The 17,626-nt window shown below is 50.1% G+C and overlaps 5 protein-coding genes across 5 annotated transcripts; 2 read left to right on the forward strand and 3 right to left on the reverse strand.

The window, feature by feature from the left end:
• The first annotated feature begins 101 nt into the window (after positions 1-101).
• F9C07_2279927 (DNA helicase ino80) lies at positions 102-11,251 on the forward strand. Its single transcript, XM_041287986.2, has 7 exons — positions 102-376; positions 448-802; positions 881-4,993; positions 5,134-5,866; positions 5,954-6,493; positions 6,547-10,345; positions 10,419-11,251. The coding sequence occupies exons 4-7, from the start codon at positions 5,342-5,344 to the stop codon at positions 10,625-10,627; spliced, it is 5,073 nt and encodes a 1,690-aa protein (XP_041140288.1). The 5' UTR covers positions 102-376; positions 448-802; positions 881-4,993; positions 5,134-5,341; the 3' UTR covers positions 10,628-11,251.
• Positions 330-1,531, reverse strand: F9C07_10861 (alcohol dehydrogenase, class V; the record flags this gene model as incomplete). Its single annotated transcript, XM_041283911.1, has 3 exons — positions 330-376; positions 448-802; positions 881-1,531. The coding sequence occupies 3 exons, from the start codon at positions 1,529-1,531 to the stop codon at positions 330-332; spliced, it is 1,053 nt and encodes a 350-aa protein (XP_041140289.1).
• F9C07_10862 (uncharacterized protein) lies at positions 4,450-4,809 on the reverse strand (the record flags this gene model as incomplete). The annotated part of the gene is made up of 2 exons (XM_071507510.1): positions 4,450-4,513; positions 4,622-4,809. The coding sequence occupies 2 exons, from the start codon at positions 4,807-4,809 to the stop codon at positions 4,450-4,452; spliced, it is 252 nt and encodes an 83-aa protein (XP_071365988.1).
• Positions 11,252-14,767, forward strand: F9C07_2279928 (pyridoxal phosphate-dependent transferase). Its single transcript, XM_041283912.2, has one exon. The coding sequence runs from the start codon at positions 11,454-11,456 to the stop codon at positions 13,362-13,364; it is 1,911 nt and encodes a 636-aa protein (XP_041140287.1). The 5' UTR covers positions 11,252-11,453; the 3' UTR covers positions 13,365-14,767.
• On the reverse strand, positions 14,768-17,611 carry F9C07_2279929 (A49-like RNA polymerase I associated factor-domain-containing protein). The gene is made up of 5 exons (XM_041287978.2): positions 17,570-17,611; positions 17,414-17,503; positions 16,414-17,358; positions 16,005-16,345; positions 14,768-15,949 (listed from the first exon to the last, which is right to left on the reverse strand). The coding sequence occupies exons 3-5, from the start codon at positions 16,559-16,561 to the stop codon at positions 14,951-14,953; spliced, it is 1,488 nt and encodes a 495-aa protein (XP_041140286.1). The 5' UTR covers positions 16,562-17,358; positions 17,414-17,503; positions 17,570-17,611; the 3' UTR covers positions 14,768-14,950.
• Positions 17,612-17,626: the final 15 nt, after the last annotated feature.

Genomic DNA, 17,626 nt, shown 5'->3' on the forward strand with positions numbered 1-17,626 from the left:
GACACAAGTAGTCGTTGTGGCGTTTTCGAGACGAAACAGACTTTTTCATCGCTAAAAGCGCTACGGAGCATATGTACGGAGCAAGGAAAGATGAATGCTAAGCACGAGGTAAACGAAACGCTATTAAATTAATATCATGAATTATTACCTATCTACTAGAAGATGCTACCCGCCGCCCCGAACCTCACGCATAGGTGCTCTTATCGTATCTTCTGTATCGGCGTTCTTATCTCCTTAATAGTCTGTAGCCGGAGACCCTGAGGAAGAGACGATGGAATCTCATAATACTCGTAGCTGTTTTCATTCTATGCGTTATGAACATGTTCCCTTCATTCGGGAATCTCGAGCACATAACGGCCGGCGATCTTGCCTTGCTCTATTTCACATGTTAGCATAGTTCCAAAAAGAGATGAGGGATCTCTCTTTAGGAGTTCAAGGGAAACTAACCCATGAGCTCGAAGATCTTCGGGAGATCCTGCAATGGTGCAGTCTTGAATGGAGCCTTGATGAGGCCGCGGGCGAAGAAGTCCACAGCCTCCACGCCGTCTTGACGGTTACCGACGTAGCTTCCCTTGATGTTGATCATACGGACAACGGTATTGAAAACAGGGGCCCTGAGGAAGGCACCGGCGGGCAAACCAATAGCAACGACGGTACCGCGCGAGCGGACGTATTCGGCAGCCTGCTGGAAGGGCTTTTCGGCGACGGCAAGAAGTATAACGGCATGTGCACCTAGGCCTTCGGGGGTAGCGGCTTTGACATCTGCAACGAGATCTTGGGTCTTAGTGAAGTCGACGTATGCCTATGGGATTGTGTTAGAGAGTGTCTTTATAGTATCAATGAGACGAGGTGGAGGGAGAGGAGTATTGCATCGACCTACCTCGGCGCCTAGTTGCTCGCACATGGCTTGCTTCTCTTCTCCGCCATCAATGGCCACTACACGGATGCCCATTGCCTTTGCGTACTGCAACGCCAAAGAACCAAGACCACCACCAGCACCGACGATGGCAACGGTTTGGCCCGGGCGAACACCAGATTCTTTCAGTCCCTTGTAGACCGTGATACCCGCACAGAGGACGGGGGCGACAGCGTCCAGAGGAACGTTCTTTGGAAGCTTGGAGGCGTGAGTGGCCTTACCAATGGCGTACTGCTGGAAAGTGCCGTCGACCGTGTAGCCGGACAAAGAAGCATTCGGACAGAGAGGCTCGTCGGCTTGCTTACAGAATTCACAGGCGAGACAGGATCCATTGAGCCATTTGAGACCAGCGTGGTCGCCAATCTCGAATTCAGTTACCAGGTCACCCCTGGCGACGACCACACCAGCTCCCTCGTGTCCACCTACGAGGGGCATCTTCACTGGGAGGGGCCAGTCACCCTTCAAGGCGTGAAGGTCGGTGTGGCAGACGCCCGAGTAGCGAACCTTGACAAGAATCTCATCTGGTCCTGGTTTAGGAACGGGAATCTGCTTGTAGATGAGCGGACCGCCCTTCTGCTCGGCCACTTGAGCCCACTGCATCTCGGGGATCGACATTTTGACTTTGGGATCTTGTGTTGAAAGAAAGGGAAGAAAGGAGGTTGCGGTGGAGTTAGGGTTGATTTACACGATGAGAGAAGTGATGAGAAAGTGAAGTAAGCTGATGGTGAGACGCTGGACAGTTCTTATAGAAGTCTAGAATCCAAGCAATGGGTGGGGTGACGGTCATCCAACCCGGGAATCTCATAGGCATGACGTCGTATTATAGGGTGGGAATAATAGTGGTGAATGAAGGTGAATGGTGTTGTAGTGATACACACGCACATCTAGACGGACATATGGAAAACGAGTCACCGGAGAGAGGGAAAGGAAAGGTCAAAAAACCATGAAAGAGAATCTGTGAGACACACCGAAGCTATTCCAAGACGATCAAACGATTTTTGGATCATTGGAAGATTATCAGCCCACCGAATGAACGGCAACAACAGGAGATCCATGGGCCGACGTCATCGGGGTTAGGCTCATTGCCCGATCGGTACGATGGCGCATAAGCACTTCCTTCGATTTTAAACTAACAAGTCAGTAGTAAGTAGTAAGTGGTAAGTACGAAGTAGTACTCCCGTACAGAGTCACAGACTTTCCCTTCCCCCGAAAAGGCTTCCCTGTCAAGTGAGTCCAGATCCTGGGCCAAGCCTTTCCAAATATAGCAAAATTGGCCGTATCTCATGCGGGGAAAGAAGAAAGGATCTTCTTTTCTTTTTTTTTAAAGGTTCCCTGTCAAACGTCAAGCTTTTAATTTCGGGATAGACCACCGAATAAGATAGACTCGACCTCAAGCTGGGAGACTCCAGAAGCAAATCCCGTTCGATACTGTAGTGTCGTTTCAACCGAGACCCTTCAAATCAGATGATTTCGATCGACTGATGGCCAATGGAAGTGGCAACCCTAGTCAGTTTTAAGGATGGCATGGATGCCTCAGGCGGAATTGTGAGCCGCTAGTTCCGTTTCTGTGTTGGTGGATGTTCGTACTTCTCGCTATGTACTCCGTAATAGTTCAGCATGGCAGCCACTTCGCCCCATCTACTCCGTTAAACCCCCTCCCTTCCTTCTTGCTTGCTTTTTCTCGGGATTTGCTGAGATGCGGGATGGCTGCGCTTTCATCTAATTCTTCCCATGCTGACCCCGGACGTACGGAGCTCAACATATGGAAGGCACCGCAAATTAATGTATAATCCTGATACCTAACAGCGGCAGCTTCCCCATATCCGGACGACTAACCAGCGAGCCGTATGGAACATGAGGTCGGTGATTCGGTTCAGTTCCTGCTATAAAAGAAAGACTTGAACTTCTCCCTGAAAGTCAGCGACAATTTTACGACCCAGAGCAGATGGTGTCTTCAGTAACATCTGTAGGATCACCTTGTTTGTGATTCTGTTCTCGTCGTCATCATTACTGTCTTCTCTCATCGCACTCATGGATACGGAGACAATAACATCCTCCGCGCAGACCCTCCTGTCAATTGAGAAAGACAAAAGAGTTTTTGAGGGCAGATAGCGGGGTTTTTAAAACTTTCAAAGCCTAGCAGGAGTACCTTACGGGCGAAGGACCTTTCGGAAGCCACCTGACCTCCACCCTCTGTAGAAGTACATATAATTCTGTCCGTTTCTTCATTGATAGCATTCGGGTGTGTAGTCTGCTAGTGAAGGGGATTGTCTGAAATGTTTGACATGTCTATGATCTAGACAATATAAGGATTCCTGTTCCACGTGTTTGCTACCGCTGTAACACCACGATAGCTTATGCTGTCAAACGAAAGCAAGCCCCTTTCCAACACTCCGATCTGTATCGCCCCCAAAGTCTTAGCCATCTATAGCCTTTAAATTGATATCAATCATCGGATCAAACAATTCCTTATTACAATTACATATCAACCACACATACGTCCAAAATAACCAAAGTCTTGGGGATATCAAGCAGATCGAAAGATCAAAGTTGATGCCTCCTCGATTGCCCACACAAGGCGAGAAGTGCTCTTCTCCCTTGCCGCTAGACACGAACGAGCAGCTGGGTAATGATGATCATCTTCTCTCGGTGAGATTTTCAAGCGAGGCTAAACTGCTCTCAAACAGAGATGTCATCTTACAGGTGTAAAAGCTTCCCACTCTCGGCCTCAGCTAACTTGCTCAGCACGCGTCTTAGAGGTGTGTACTGGATTGTATTCAATGGTGCGTGTTTATAAACGCTTACTAGTCATTGTTGGTGGCGGGTTGCACAGAATGGTAGTGAGTATTCCCACAGTCTTAATGCCACGGAATTTATCTTTATCCCCTATTTAGTTTAGACATAGTCAAATACAAAACGGCAGGAAAGGGAAATTCGGTTAAAAAAATGCTTATCCAGGGTTCAACTGGCTTTGCTGTCGGGACTCTCTGAAGTGGTTTGCGCAAACAGCATAACCGGCGTAAGGAATGAAAGGACTAGATTGAACATGACTAGAAACCTCTTATCTCATAAAGTCAGTGCAAAAGTATAGAATACTTTGTCTTGGGTTGTGGCCATGCAGAAAGCGGTTGCCGACATATGTAGCAACATTCTAGCATCCCCTGGGTATTCAATGACAGAAGGAAACTTGTAGGAAAATAACTGTCTGACCATATCAATCGAAGATGGAACATTCAATCTACCTGAGATCATCCGGGGTGGTAATTACCAGTATTGAACTAGACGGGCTTTGATCATGACGGAGGTCCGTTGAAATTTTTACTTACCTACTAAATACTATGGCTGAGCTGCTTAGAGGGTTAAATGGGGAAACCAAAATGAACGAACCGTCGTGCAAGTTGAATTGCCTCCAATGGCTTACAGACATAGTTATAGGATATACTACCTATGTACATGTATAGTATGTCCATTCCCCGTAGGCCGCAAAAGAAGATAAGCTCGACCTAGGCTGTCTCACTCATGCCCAAATCGGCCTAGTCTACTTTACCGTAAGTAATGAAAATACACATACCGCGACGAGCGTGTTTCGGATGGGCGCTTTAAGCAGTACAGCAGACGAACGACACGACGAACAAGACCAGACAGGAAAGAAGAGTTGGGCAAAGGGGGAAAACGGATAGAAAGTGACCAGAGAGGGAAAAATACTGGATCGGCCAACAACCATCCATCACCATAATCACCACCACCATCTCATCCGCCATCGTCACTCTTTCTTCCTTCCTCTCCTCCGCCTCCTCCTCCTCATCCTCTTTCCTAACCTTTCCATCTCCATCACCATCTCTCCGATCCGTAACCAATCCCAGAACTTCCATCTTCTTTTCTCCCAGCTCCATCCGCCGGCCCAGGCAAATTGATTACACCCACCACTCCTTGGCTGGGCCTGGCTTTTGGCGCATCCTCGCCTCATCGGTCGACTGTTGTTCTCTTTCGGAAACCGCTGACCCGCCGCGAGGATTTGTCGGTTCATCACCAACTTGAAGCACAAAGAGCCTTCCTCTTAAGATTCCTGTGCACCCAGTAAGGCAATCTCCCCTTCCACTCCATCGTCGTCCCTTTCCCTCATTCACCTTCACACCTATAACACATCGGCGATCACCTACCTTCCTTTCCAACTCACCTCCCGATACTTGAGCAGCTTAAATTAATTCTCAAAGCAGGTAGCGCTAAAGCGACAACCGGACGGACGCGTGATAGCTTCGCTTGTACAATTCGCAACACTAACCTGGCCTCCCGCGCATGGCCGGCGGTCACGTATCGTGACAGTTCATGTTCATCTGACACGATCCTCCCTGCCTTCGTCTCTTTCACTCTTACTGTTGGCATCGTGAAGCATTCGCCGCCGCGTTTTCGGCACACGCGGCCACCATGACGGGAGCTCCGCCATATAATCCCCAGTCCCCTACCCAGCAGCACCGTTATCCTGGTTACTCCCCTCCAAACAAGAGCCGCCCCTTTTATCCCAACAATGATCAGTATCAGCAGCATCCTCCCCAGACGCCTCCTGCGTTCCCTCCGCAGACCACCATGTCCCGGAGCCCTCACTATTCACATGCGTCTCCATTACCGGCGACCCTCCCACCATTGAACGGGAGTGCACCTCCGCCACATCCTCCGGATCCTTCATCGCAGTTCCAGGCCCACTCGGCGGCTGGAACTCCCCAGTTTCCTCTTCCTCGGCCCTACTCTGGGCCCGTCTTACCAGGCAACGGCGCATCTCCTTACGGTCCCTCCACTCCGTCCCATCCCCATCCGACTGGTAGGCCTGAGGGCCATCCGCAACTATCCCCGAAGAAAGACACCGAGTCATCTTATCTAGGCGGCCCTGGTGTTGCTGGGTATCCGTCGTCTATCATGAGAGAACCAAAGCCGGCCTCCCCTCCAAAGGAAGCAGTACGTTCTTCATTTCATATCAATTACACTCTCTACGCTGGATTAGAGAACTCCTTTACTGATGTATGACTTTGTTGCTGCATGTAGAAGCCCGCCAGGGCTGCAGACCCCATGTCCTTCGCTAGTATATTATCTGGGCCGGCCGAAGAGCGCTCTCCTCCTAAACGACAATCCCCCCCACCAGAGACGACGCCGGCACCGGTAACATCAACACCACGAGAAGCAACGCAGCTTAGCCCGCCTCCCCCACCTCATGTTCCGCCGTCGCATCAGAAAGTGAAAGAGCAGGAACAGGTATTACCCAGACTGGAGAAAAAGCCGAGCTCGGAGAAACGCCGTCGCAACGCGGAGCAGGACAACAAAGCGGGTGAACCCTCGAACGGTATATTAAGCAACGGTATTCCTGAGCCAACCAAGACGACTACTCAGTCATGGTCTTTCCTCAGCCCCCGCAAGGTTTTGTCCGAACGGGAGTCGGAAACTATCAACAAACTTATGGTGGAGATTGACAATGCTGAAAAAAGTGATGTGGAAGCCCCTGGGTTCGAAGAAGAGTATGAACAGTACAAATTGCAATGTAAGAGACGGGCCTTACATACCTTGAAAGAGGAGGGCATAAAGCGCAAGGTAAGCCGCTGTATTTAAGTTTACACGTAATACCCTACTTACACGAGATGCAGCGTCGCCGAAATACGTTCCTGGTCAACCTTGGCAAGTCTCTCGAGAAGCAGGCCTCTGCGGGAATGGACCGGTTTCGGATTGCCAACGAGGCCTCCGTCATCTCAGAAGTCCAAGCCAAAGAAATTCAGGATGAGAAAGAACGCAAGAAGGACATGCAGAGGAAGCGTCGTAGGGAGAACACGGTACGGTTGGAGATGCAGAAGAAACTTGAGGCCGAGCGCAAAGCGAATAAGGCTCAAGACTCTGCTGAGAAAGCTAAGTTTTTGCGTGAAGCAGAACGGGCACAAAGGAAAATCAAGACTACCAAGCGAGCCCTGGAAGGTGTCACAGCGCCTGAAGAGATCGGCGAGGTCACCCCGCTGGCACCAAACCTCGAAGGTGGCACTACCAGCTCTTTCCACATTGGCCGAAGCTCCCCATCGAGGCGGAAATCGGGACGTGGAGGTCCTGTTACACGGCCCAAGAAGTCAAAGGAGCAAAAGCAAGCCGAGAAAGATGCGGCAGAGGCCGCTTATGCTGCTATGGAAAATGATGAGCCACTTCCTCTTGCGCCCAAAGAAGATCCACGTAAGGAATCTCTCAAGAAGGAAGCCAAAGGCAGCCGCTCCAAGGAGAGTAGCCCCGCGCCCCTGTCCGCCTTCGAAACAAAAGGCTACAATCAGATTTATGAACAAATCTGGCGAGATATTGCCCGTAAAGATATTCCCAAGGTCTACCGCATTAAGGCCCTCTCGCTCAGCACTCGCCAGGAGAATCTGCGCAAGACTGCTCAGCTAGCCAGTAAGCAGTCTCGAAAGTGGCAGGAACGTACGAATAAGAGTATGAAGGATACCCAAGCCCGGGCCAAGCGGACTATGCGTGAAATGATGTCTTTTTGGAAGCGCAACGAGCGTGAAGAGCGTGATCTACGCCGCCTTGCTGAAAGGCAGGAAATTGAGTCGGCCAAGAAAGCAGAAGCAGAACGTGAAGCCAACCGCCAGAGACGCAAACTCAATTTCCTTATATCCCAAACCGAACTATACTCTCACTTCATTGGCCGCAAAATCAAGGGTGCCGAGGGAGACTCTGGTGATACTGCCGTTGAGGGATCGGATGAAACAGTTCAACCTGGTAAAGACGAAGAACATGCTATGGAGGATGCTGGCGCTAAGGTGACCAACTTTGAGGATCTCGATTTCGACGCAGAAGATGAAACGGCCCTACGACAGGCAGCAATGGCCAACGCGCAGAATGCCGTTAAGGAGGCCCAAGACCGAGCGCGAGCCTTCAATGACGGGCAGGATCATATGGCTGCTTTGGACGAGGGTGAATTGAACTTCCAAAACCCCACGAGTCTGGGTGACATTGAGATATCGCAACCCACCATGCTCACGGCAAAATTGAAGGAATATCAGCTGAAAGGCCTCAATTGGCTTGTCAACTTATACGAACAAGGTATCAACGGTATCTTGGCCGACGAAATGGGTCTGGGAAAGACCATTCAGTCTATCTCGGTTATGGCCTACCTCGCCGAAGTTCACAATATTTGGGGGCCATTTTTAGTCATTGCACCCGCCTCGACCCTACACAATTGGCAACAGGAAATTACCAAATTTGTTCCAGACATAAAAGTTCTTCCTTACTGGGGCTCAGCAAAAGACCGCAAGATTCTTCGCAAGTTCTGGGACCGCAAGCACATCACCTACACCAAGGAGTCCGAATTCCACGTCCTAGTGACATCCTACCAGCTAGTGGTCCTCGATGCGCAGTACTTCCAAAAGGTGAAGTGGCAATATATGATTTTGGATGAAGCCCAGGCAATCAAATCCTCGCAAAGCTCCCGTTGGAAAAACCTCCTGGGGTTCTCCTGTCGTAACCGCCTCCTCCTCACTGGTACGCCTATTCAAAATAACATGCAGGAGCTGTGGGCTTTGCTCCACTTTATCATGCCCACCTTGTTTGACTCTCACGACGAGTTCAGCGAGTGGTTCTCCAAAGATATCGAGTCTCACGCTCAAAGTAACACCAAATTGAATGAGGACCAGCTGAAGCGTCTCCACATGATTTTGAAGCCCTTCATGCTTCGTCGTGTTAAGAAGCACGTCCAGCAGGAGCTTGGGGACAAGGTTGAGAAAGATGTCTTCTGTGATCTGACATACCGTCAGCGGGCCTACTACACTAACTTGCGAAACCGCGTCAGCATCATGGACCTTATCGAGAAGGCTGCTGTTGGCGATGAGGCCGACAGCACGACGTTGATGAACTTGGTCATGCAGTTTCGGAAGGTTTGTAACCATCCAGACCTGTTCGAACGCGCGGAAACGAAATCACCCTTCTCTGTCGCACATTTTGCGGAAACGGCCTCCTTCGTCCGAGAAGGTCAAAACGTCGATGTCGGTTACTCGACACGTAACCTGATCGAATATCCTTTGCCACGCCTTCTATGCGGGTCTGACGGCCGTGTCGATGTAGCAGGACCCGGCAATCTACACGCCGGCTTCCGTGGCAAGTACCTGGCTCACTTGATGAACATCTTCGCCCCGGAGAATATCAAACATAGTGCCGAACACGACGGTACATTCTCTTTCCTGCGGTTTGTGGACACTTCGATAAACGAAGCGTACGAGCAGTCCCACCAGGGTATCTTTGAGCGAGCGGTTCGCCGGCGCGGCAAACCCAACAGATTGTCTCGGCTCAACGTAGTCTATGATGACGATAAAGCAACAATGGCATCCGCCCTTCCCCATACCATGTTCAACATCGTCCAACGCAACGACCAACATGCTATCAATGATGTCACGACAGAGGGGTACATGCGAGAGTTAACGACCGTGGCACAGTCCGCCTTCGAGCGTAAAGGTCTCGGCATCATCGAGCCTTGTGTCAGTCCCGCAGCGTCTGCGCCTCCGATTACCGTCTCCTCTTCCAGTCGAGCACCTCTGAGCGAAATGAATGATAGCCTCTTCAATGTTTCGGTTCGACATGCCTTGTTCAGCACGCCTTCTAAGCAACTTGAGCAACAGATCCTTGAGAAGAAGCTGGACCCTATTCCTTACTCCCTTCCGCCGATGTTACCGCAGCCAATATCCATCAAGGGACGCTACACGCACATTGAAGTGCCATCTATGCGTCGATTCGTCACAGATTCGGGTAAATTGGCTAAGCTAGACGAGCTCTTGCGAGAGCTCAAGGCAGGTGGTCACCGTGTGCTACTCTACTTCCAAATGACACGCATGATTGATCTAATGGAAGAGTACTTGACCTACCGCAATTATAAGTATTGTCGCCTAGATGGAAGTACGAAATTGGAGGACCGTCGCGACACGGTGGCAGACTTCCAGCAGCGTCCAGAGATCTTCGTCTTCCTTTTGTCTACTCGTGCTGGTGGTCTTGGTATCAACTTGACTGCAGCAGACACGGTTATCTTTTATGATTCGGACTGGAACCCTACCATTGACTCTCAAGCTATGGATCGTGCTCACCGTCTCGGCCAGACAAGACAGGTCACGGTGTATCGCCTGATTACTCGCGGCACCATTGAGGAGCGTATTCGCAAGCGAGCTTTGCAGAAGGAGGAAGTGCAGCGTGTCGTCATCTCAGGTGGCGCAGCTGGTGGGGTTGACTTCAATACTCGCAACCGCGAGAGCCGAACCAAGGACATCGCCATGTGGCTGGCAGATGATGAACAGGCGGAGCTTATTGAGCAAAAGGAGAAGGAAGCGCTGGACCGAGGCGAAGTGTTTGGCGCTAGTAAAGGCGGGAAGAAGGCTGCTCAGAAGAGAAAGAGAGATATCACGCTGGATGATATGTATCATGAAGGTATGTGAATCTGATCAAAGCTCTTCGTTCCGGGGAGGCTTCTGGAAATAGTACTAACCGCGTCAATCTATAGGCGAAGGGAACTTTGACGATGCCAGTGCAAAGCCATCAGGAGCGGCCACTCCTGTGTCGACTGCAGAGAATTTAGGCACCCCATCCTCCACGCCAGTTCCTAAACGAGGACTTGGAAGGGGGACAGGAAAGGGCACGTCTAAAAGAGCCAAAACTACCAAGGAGAGATTACGTCTCATTGATGGCGACGGAGGCTTAGGGCCTAGTTGATTTAATCGATCTGTGCCTCAATAATGGACACGGCTGGTTATGGTCATGGCGTTCAGAGATTGCATTTCTTTCCCACCCTTTATCTTTCTTTCTTTCTTTCCTCTTAAACCCCTCTTTTTTGTTTTTCTTTTTATCGGACTTTACTTGTGGGCAGCTTACGTTCTGCCTTGTATTAACAGCATATATTCCTGATTCCTGATGTACGAAGCGATTTAAGAGTCATTGAAGACGAAGGATGAAACCCGTGGTAATCAGCCGATAATGGCAAAGAGAAGGAGAAGAAAAAAATCAAGTGCGAGTTTTGAAATTGATGGCAAGATAGACATTGTATCCTGTACCTGTTCTTGGGCTGTGACGGGGGGGTGAAATTGACGGTCATCACCCGGCTATTATTACTATTGTTGTACTGTACATCCGGATCCTGCTGGTCTGTATCTAGTTAGGGCAATATTCCCCGTCGCCAGGCCTCTTGGGTTATGAATGATTTCATAGGTGAAGTTTCGTATCCGTACGCACCGAGAGATTTCTTAGTATTACTTGTATTATGAAAATGCACTTGCCGAGTTAAGTCCGCCGGCCAATCACGGCGGAGGATATGGTAAGCCGAAAAGTCTCGCCGAAGTCCCCGACTTACTCTTACTGGAAGTGGCTTAGTGCCCTCAGCGCCCCCTCGCCCTCAATCCATCAGCCAGATTGACTCTTATTTCTCTCTCCTCTTCGCCGCGGGTGACATATCCCTCTCCTTCTCCCTCTCCCTCTTGACAACATTTCATCTTCGCTTCCTTTTGTGATATAGTCAGTTTCGCTATCCATTGAAGCATCACTCATGGAGTCTCTTCTCCAGCAGTCCCGGGCGATGTGCCCGTTCCTTAAGCGCACATCTCCATCTTCTCTGCGTACGCTGGCAACCGCGACTCGACCTAGCACTAGTTCCGGTGGAGGCACTATGTCTAATCTCCAGGTCATTGCCCGTCGCTGCCCTGTCATGAGCAAGGCTCTGGCCGTGCAGAGCGCTCGCATGGCCGGTACCAAAAGATTCACCTCATGTGCTGCCGGCATCACCGGTCTCGGCAACAAGCATTGCCGTGCTCCTACTGGGAAGAGAACCCTGCACTCCACCTCCGGTAACGGCGCCAATGTGAGCGCAGAGATCTACAAGAACACCCAGCGAGATCCCGCCGGTTTCTCGAAGATCAAGACCCCTGCCAATGCTACCGCCGCTGCCGCTACGTCTGGCCCTCGTCCAGAGGCTCCCGTGGCGAAGCCTTTCAACTACAATTCTTTCTACAACACCGAATTGGAAAAGAAACACAAGGACAAGTCGTATCGCTATTTCAACAACATCAATCGTCTCGCTCAGGAGTTTCCCCGGGCTCACACCACATCTGCCGAGGAACGTGTGACGGTCTGGTGCTCGAACGATTATCTCGGCATGGGCCGCAACCCCGAGGTTCTGGCCACCATGCATAAGACATTGGACACCTACGGAGCCGGTGCGGGAGGTACTCGCAACATTTCAGGTCACAATCAACATGCCGTGAGCCTGGAGAACACCCTGGCCAAATTGCACGGCAAGGAGGCGGCATTAGTCTTCAGCTCATGCTTCGTGGCTAACGATGCCACCCTCGCAACCCTGGGTAGCAAGTTGCCCGACTGTGTTATTCTGTCCGATAGCCTGAATCATGCATCGATGATTCAGGGTATTCGCCATTCAGGCGCCAAGAAAATGGTTTTCAAGCATAATGATCTGGTCGACCTTGAGGCCAAGTTGGCAGCTCTACCTCTTCATGTCCCCAAGATTATTGCATTCGAATCAGTTTATAGCATGTGCGGATCTATTGCCCCAATTGAGAAGATCTGTGATCTTGCAGACAAGTACGGTGCCATTACTTTCCTGGATGAAGTCCACGCTGTGGGAATGTACGGACCTCACGGAGCAGGTGTGGCAGAGCACCTTGACTATGACATCTATGCTTCCCAAGATACGGTCAACCCGCGCAGTACTAAGGGAACCGTGATGGACCGAATCGATATTATCACCGGTACTCTGGGCAAGGCCTACGGATGTGTCGGGGGCTACATTGCTGGATCCGCTGCGATGGTTGACACCATCCGCTCCCTCGCCCCTGGCTTCATCTTCACCACGTCCTTGCCGCCCGCCACCATGGCTGGTGCAGACACTGCTATCCAGTACCAGGCTCGTCACCAGGGCGACCGCGTCCTGCAGCAGTTGCACACCCGCGCGGTCAAAGCAGCTTTCAAGGAGTTGGATATTCCTGTAATTCCCAACCCCTCCCATATCATTCCGCTCCTGGTTGGGGATGCCGAGGTTGCTAAGAAGGCCTCGGACAAGCTTCTGGAGGAGCATGGAATTTATGTACAAGCCATCAACTACCCAACCGTGCCTCGGGGTGAAGAGCGGCTTCGTATCACGCCCACCCCGGGACATATCAAGGAGCACCGCGACCACCTGGTGCAAGCCGTCCAAACAGTCTGGAACGAACTGGGCATCAAACGCACCAGCGATTGGGAAGCGCAAGGCGGCTTCGTCGGCGTGGGTGTCGATGGCGCCGAGGCTGAGAACCAGCCGATTTGGAATGATGTGCAGCTGGGGCTGAAGGAAAACGAAGCCATTGAGGCTGCTGTGGAACGCGAGTTTGCCGAGGCCCCCATGCGGACCGCCACCCGTCCTGCCGCGGCTGCTGCTTCGTCAATCCCGGTGGGTGTGGCTGCCTGAAGTGGCTGCCCGCATGTGAGCTGAAATCGACGTGGAATTCTATACACACACACACACACACACACACTAACACACACTATGTTATAAATTCCACATCCACTCCTTTGTCCCTTGTTGGACGTAATTGGTATTTGGACTATTAGTTAGAACCAGTCAGTCGTTACCATGTGTTTCGGTTCGACTCGAAATCTGACATGTTGTCTGCCCCCATGCCACTTCATCTCCTCCGTAACCGCAGGGCTTCAAATACACTGCCCAGTAATTGTAGTCAATATAGCAGTTAACTAACCTTCACCAATTTCCTAATAACAATAGAAGGGGCCATACGCAGTACCAAAGATCACCTACCTCCGATCAATATCCGAACCTCAGGCTACATACATCAAGTCGCATTAATCGATTCCGACCTCTGTTTATCCCTGAAAATAACTAAGATCATGATCTACGTTTGGTAAGTGGGACACCTACCTACACTGGGAGGTATTGAATAAAGGCATCATTCATATAGTCACAAGATGCCAGGGCCAATTCATGATATGGATAGCTACTTCCAAACATAATTCAGAGGTATCATTCTGCTCTTCAGACAGTTCTTCTCGAAGATCAGTAGGAGCCAGTTTTGACCATTAACTTGTAATGTAATTGCGATTGTAGTAGATCCGAGATCCATTCACTTTCTAAGGGTTAATTGATTCATTTTACTGATACCTCACCCACCATATTCTTGGTACCTGCTCCATGTTACTCTAGCCCTTGTTGTCGCTATTAATACTATGCCTTGATGATCAGTTTGTTTATGTATTCAATTATTTTGCATGATACAGTATAGATATTTCATACGTCATTCGATTGATATTCAAAAAGCATATATATATCGTTAGCACAAAGACAAGACACACCAATCAAGTAGGTCCGTCGAACGGGTACGGCCCTCACCATTGAAAAAGGAAGCATGGGGTTACTATTAGATTAGGTTAATTATAATGCTAGTATCATATGGTATACCGGTAGTATATAGGGTAGAATCATGGTAAGGCAGTTAGCATATGTGGAAGCCTCTGTCTATATAGAGTTTAGATCGTCCAACGTTGGATAGGACGGTGTGAAAATAACAAGATATATTTTTTTTTTAAAAAAAAAAACAAAGGAAGACGAACATCTGTGTCTTCCAACTAATTGTTTACTGTTTGGGCTTTGATCACACATTGCTTAGACTAGGGTGGGGCAGTTGTTTATATATTTACTTCTAGAGGGCGTTATTGATATAGATCCCTTCATTCTATTGTTTCATTTCTCTTCTGCCTTTTTCATCTTACTTTTTTGACCTAAGGGACTTTGGGTTATGTTAAGGTGTGCATGGCTTTCTACAAAAAATCGTCTACGGTACCCGTATGCAAACATTAATCCACTGAAAGAGCAGGTAGAAGAGGTACCTTGGATAGTTCGTAATTTTATATTTATCCACAAAATAGTATGTACATATAGTACAACCTGAAACCGAACGCCAATCGCATCATGGGCAAGTTCAACGCAAATAGATTCTTTTGTTTTGTTCAATAGGAAAGAAAGAGGCAATGGCCATTAAATTACCTCTTTCCACCACGGCTAACCTTGGGGAACTCGACGGGGACCCTCAATCTAGCCACACGTCTAGCATTGGCTTCGGCCTTACCACCCTTAATACCCCATTTGGCGAATTCCGTTTCGCGTGGCTTGTCAACGCGACAACCCAACTCGCGGAAATATTGCGTGATGACCGTGTTATCCAAACGCAGATCGTCGCGCAGATCCGACGGGTCAGTTGCTAGTTCGTTGGGGGCGTTTCCACCTAGAGAGCTGGAGCCGCCGTCTTTGGCTGGCTGAGGGGGAATGTGCAGCGATAGGGCGCATATGGTGGTGTGCAGGAAGGTGATATCGTTCTTGGTGATATGGGTGCCCTGCGGGGCAAATTTGCGGCGGATGGCGTCGATGACGGGATCTGGGAGGGTTTCGGCTGAGTCGGTTTTGGCGCCAGTGGGGGAGGAGAGGATGCGGCGAAGTTCATCGCGAGGTGGAAGACGTTTGCTACCTGGCCCGGACGATTTGGAGTCCTTGCCCGAGCGGAGGGCGCGGGCAAGCTCGAGGAGGAGGAAGATAAAACGCAGAACTTGAAGCTGGGTGGCATTAGTTGAGTTGACGACTGCTTCCACCCGGCGAGACACATATCGTGAGGTGGTGGCGACGGCTTCTCCGGAGTTCACGGTCTCCTGCCACTCGTTCGTGCCCGGGAGCTGCTGGAGGGTGGACAGACCTCCCGGAACAAGCACATCAATCGGATACACATCGGAAGGATGAGACGCTGCCAGATTGGCTTGAGGCAGTGGTTTGTTAGCTTGAACTTGAGCCTGCACCGCAGCGGTCTTCGTAGCAATGTCGGTGGCGGAGTCGAGGGGCATGGACGAAAGAATAGCAGATTCTGCGGCGGAGGCAGCACCAGCGGGGGCATTGGAGAGTTGGGCATTTTCGGCCATGGACTGCGCTGCTTTGCGGGACTGCTTAGTACCGAATGTATTGGTGAGTTCTGTGCGTTGAGCGCGCATCGTTTTCTGTTACGAGCTGTCAGTAACCTATGCCCCACCGGTCAAAGAAACAAGAGCCTACCATCTCCTCATCTTCACTCTCAACCTCCTCCTCTTCATCTGCAGCAGCCTTTGTTCTCCTCACTGCTCCACGAAGAGTCACCTTCCGCACCTCAACAAACTGCCAGCTTTTCTTTTCGGGATCCACAACGGCGATGTAATGCTTTAACTGCGAATCGGCGTCGTCTTCGGCCTCGCGACCCACGAAATCCATCTTTGGATGCTCCGAAGTCTGCAGGAGTAGTTCGGACGAGACAATGCCCTTGTTCCGTGTGGAGCGACCTGATAAAGAGCCATCTGCTCGGTCCTTGAGGTATGGTTTTAAATGAAGGTTTTGGGGCACGTTCACACCGGGGGTGGTTACTAGAGGGGCGATCAATTTTCTGTACACGCTGATTGCGAGTATAGTCCAGCAGTTAAAGAGTACATACTGATCACTGGAGCCAATTCACTATCATCGTTGACCACGCTGGCCGCGAGAGGAGGTAGATCTTGAAATTCGAGGGCGGGCTTTTTACTCGGCCGTTCGTGGCCGTTCGAAGCGCGCTTGCGCTTCTTTTCCACCTTGTCAGAAGGCATGGCGTTGTACTCAAAATTGAGCCTGAATGGGAGCGAATGAAGTCGACTTTTGCGTGGAGTAAGCTTCAGTCAATTATAGATCAAGAAGCTCAAGTAAAAAAAAAATTGCTGGGCGGGAAATAGGGGCAGAATTAGTCTCCGCACTCAAGGCGGAGAAGAAAGCATTGGATCATATCAAACGCACAAATCCACTGATAAGTACAATTTGCATATCAATTTACAATGCGAGTACTCGCAAAGGTGCTCTACGTGAATACTTTCATCTTATACATCCAGGCGGTTTTCAGTCATTGCTTTCATTGCAAACTTTTTAATTTGTGATAAATCCTCGATGACCTCTCCATGGCTCAGAACTTGCACAGGAACTGTAAGCTACAGCACAAGCCCTAAGAAGAGTGATTGACCAGATCCCATACGGAACCCAAAGGGCCTGTGGAATGAAAACAAATAGTACATAAGAAACGTGACCATCAACTTCTTCCACGACCCCTCCAAACTCCACCAAACACATTCGCCCTCCGAGACGAAGAATACGTAGTGCGCATTCCTGCCTGGTCAAAATCCGAAACCGTTGAAAGAGCCCGCGAGATTGGATGTATGTTTTCGTTGAATGATAGACTCCGGATTCGATAGGATATAGAGAATAGCAGACCAGCCAAGTCCCGTTGGAGTGGCTAAACCACGAAACGATCATAATAGGGAATCATCATCGTGACGTCGTCGACTTTTGTCATGTTCAGCATTCAACGTGAGCACCGCATGGGGAACTGAGATGGATTGGGCGAGTCATTTATTTGCTGCGCTTGTTGTTAGTCCAATTGTCCAGCAGGGCTGAGCTCTCAGATAACTCACCTGCGAGCACGCATCTTTCTGCGCTTACGCTTCAAACGACGAACGCGCTTCTTTCTCCACTTAGCTCTCATCTTCGTAGAGGGTTCGAGACTGTGAAGCGTTAGTTGATATTCAATGAAAGAGGCAACCAGATGCCAGCCCGGTCTGTATACTCACACTTCTGCGAGGATGAGGAGATGGTTGAAAGAAAGACGGAGAGCAGCGGCCGGCCGA

The sequence above is a fragment of the Aspergillus flavus genome, chromosome 1, assembly GCF_009017415.1.
Source record: "Aspergillus flavus chromosome 1, complete sequence".
Lineage (NCBI taxonomy): Eukaryota > Fungi > Ascomycota > Eurotiomycetes > Eurotiales > Aspergillaceae > Aspergillus > Aspergillus flavus.

Coding starts and splice junctions, on each gene's coding strand:
- F9C07_2279927 (XM_041287986.2), top strand. CDS start 5,342: ATGACGGGAGCTCCGCCATATAATCCCCAGTCCCCTACCCAGCAGCAC. Junction 5,867..5,953: donor CCTCCCCTCCAAAGGAAGCA/GTACGTTCTTCA, acceptor TGCTGCATGTAG/AAGCCCGCCAGGGCTGCAGA. Junction 6,494..6,546: donor AGGAGGGCATAAAGCGCAAG/GTAAGCCGCTGT, acceptor CACGAGATGCAG/CGTCGCCGAAATACGTTCCT.
- F9C07_2279928 (XM_041283912.2), top strand. CDS start 11,454: ATGGAGTCTCTTCTCCAGCAGTCCCGGGCGATGTGCCCGTTCCTTAAG.
- F9C07_2279929 (XM_041287978.2), bottom strand. CDS start 16,561: ATGCCTTCTGACAAGGTGGAAAAGAAGCGCAAGCGCGCTTCGAACGGC. Junction 16,346..16,413: donor TGAATTGGCTCCAGTGATCA/GTATGTACTCTT, acceptor TCGCCCCTCTAG/TAACCACCCCCGGTGTGAAC. Junction 15,950..16,004: donor AGAGTGAAGATGAGGAGATG/GTAGGCTCTTGT, acceptor AGCTCGTAACAG/AAAACGATGCGCGCTCAACG.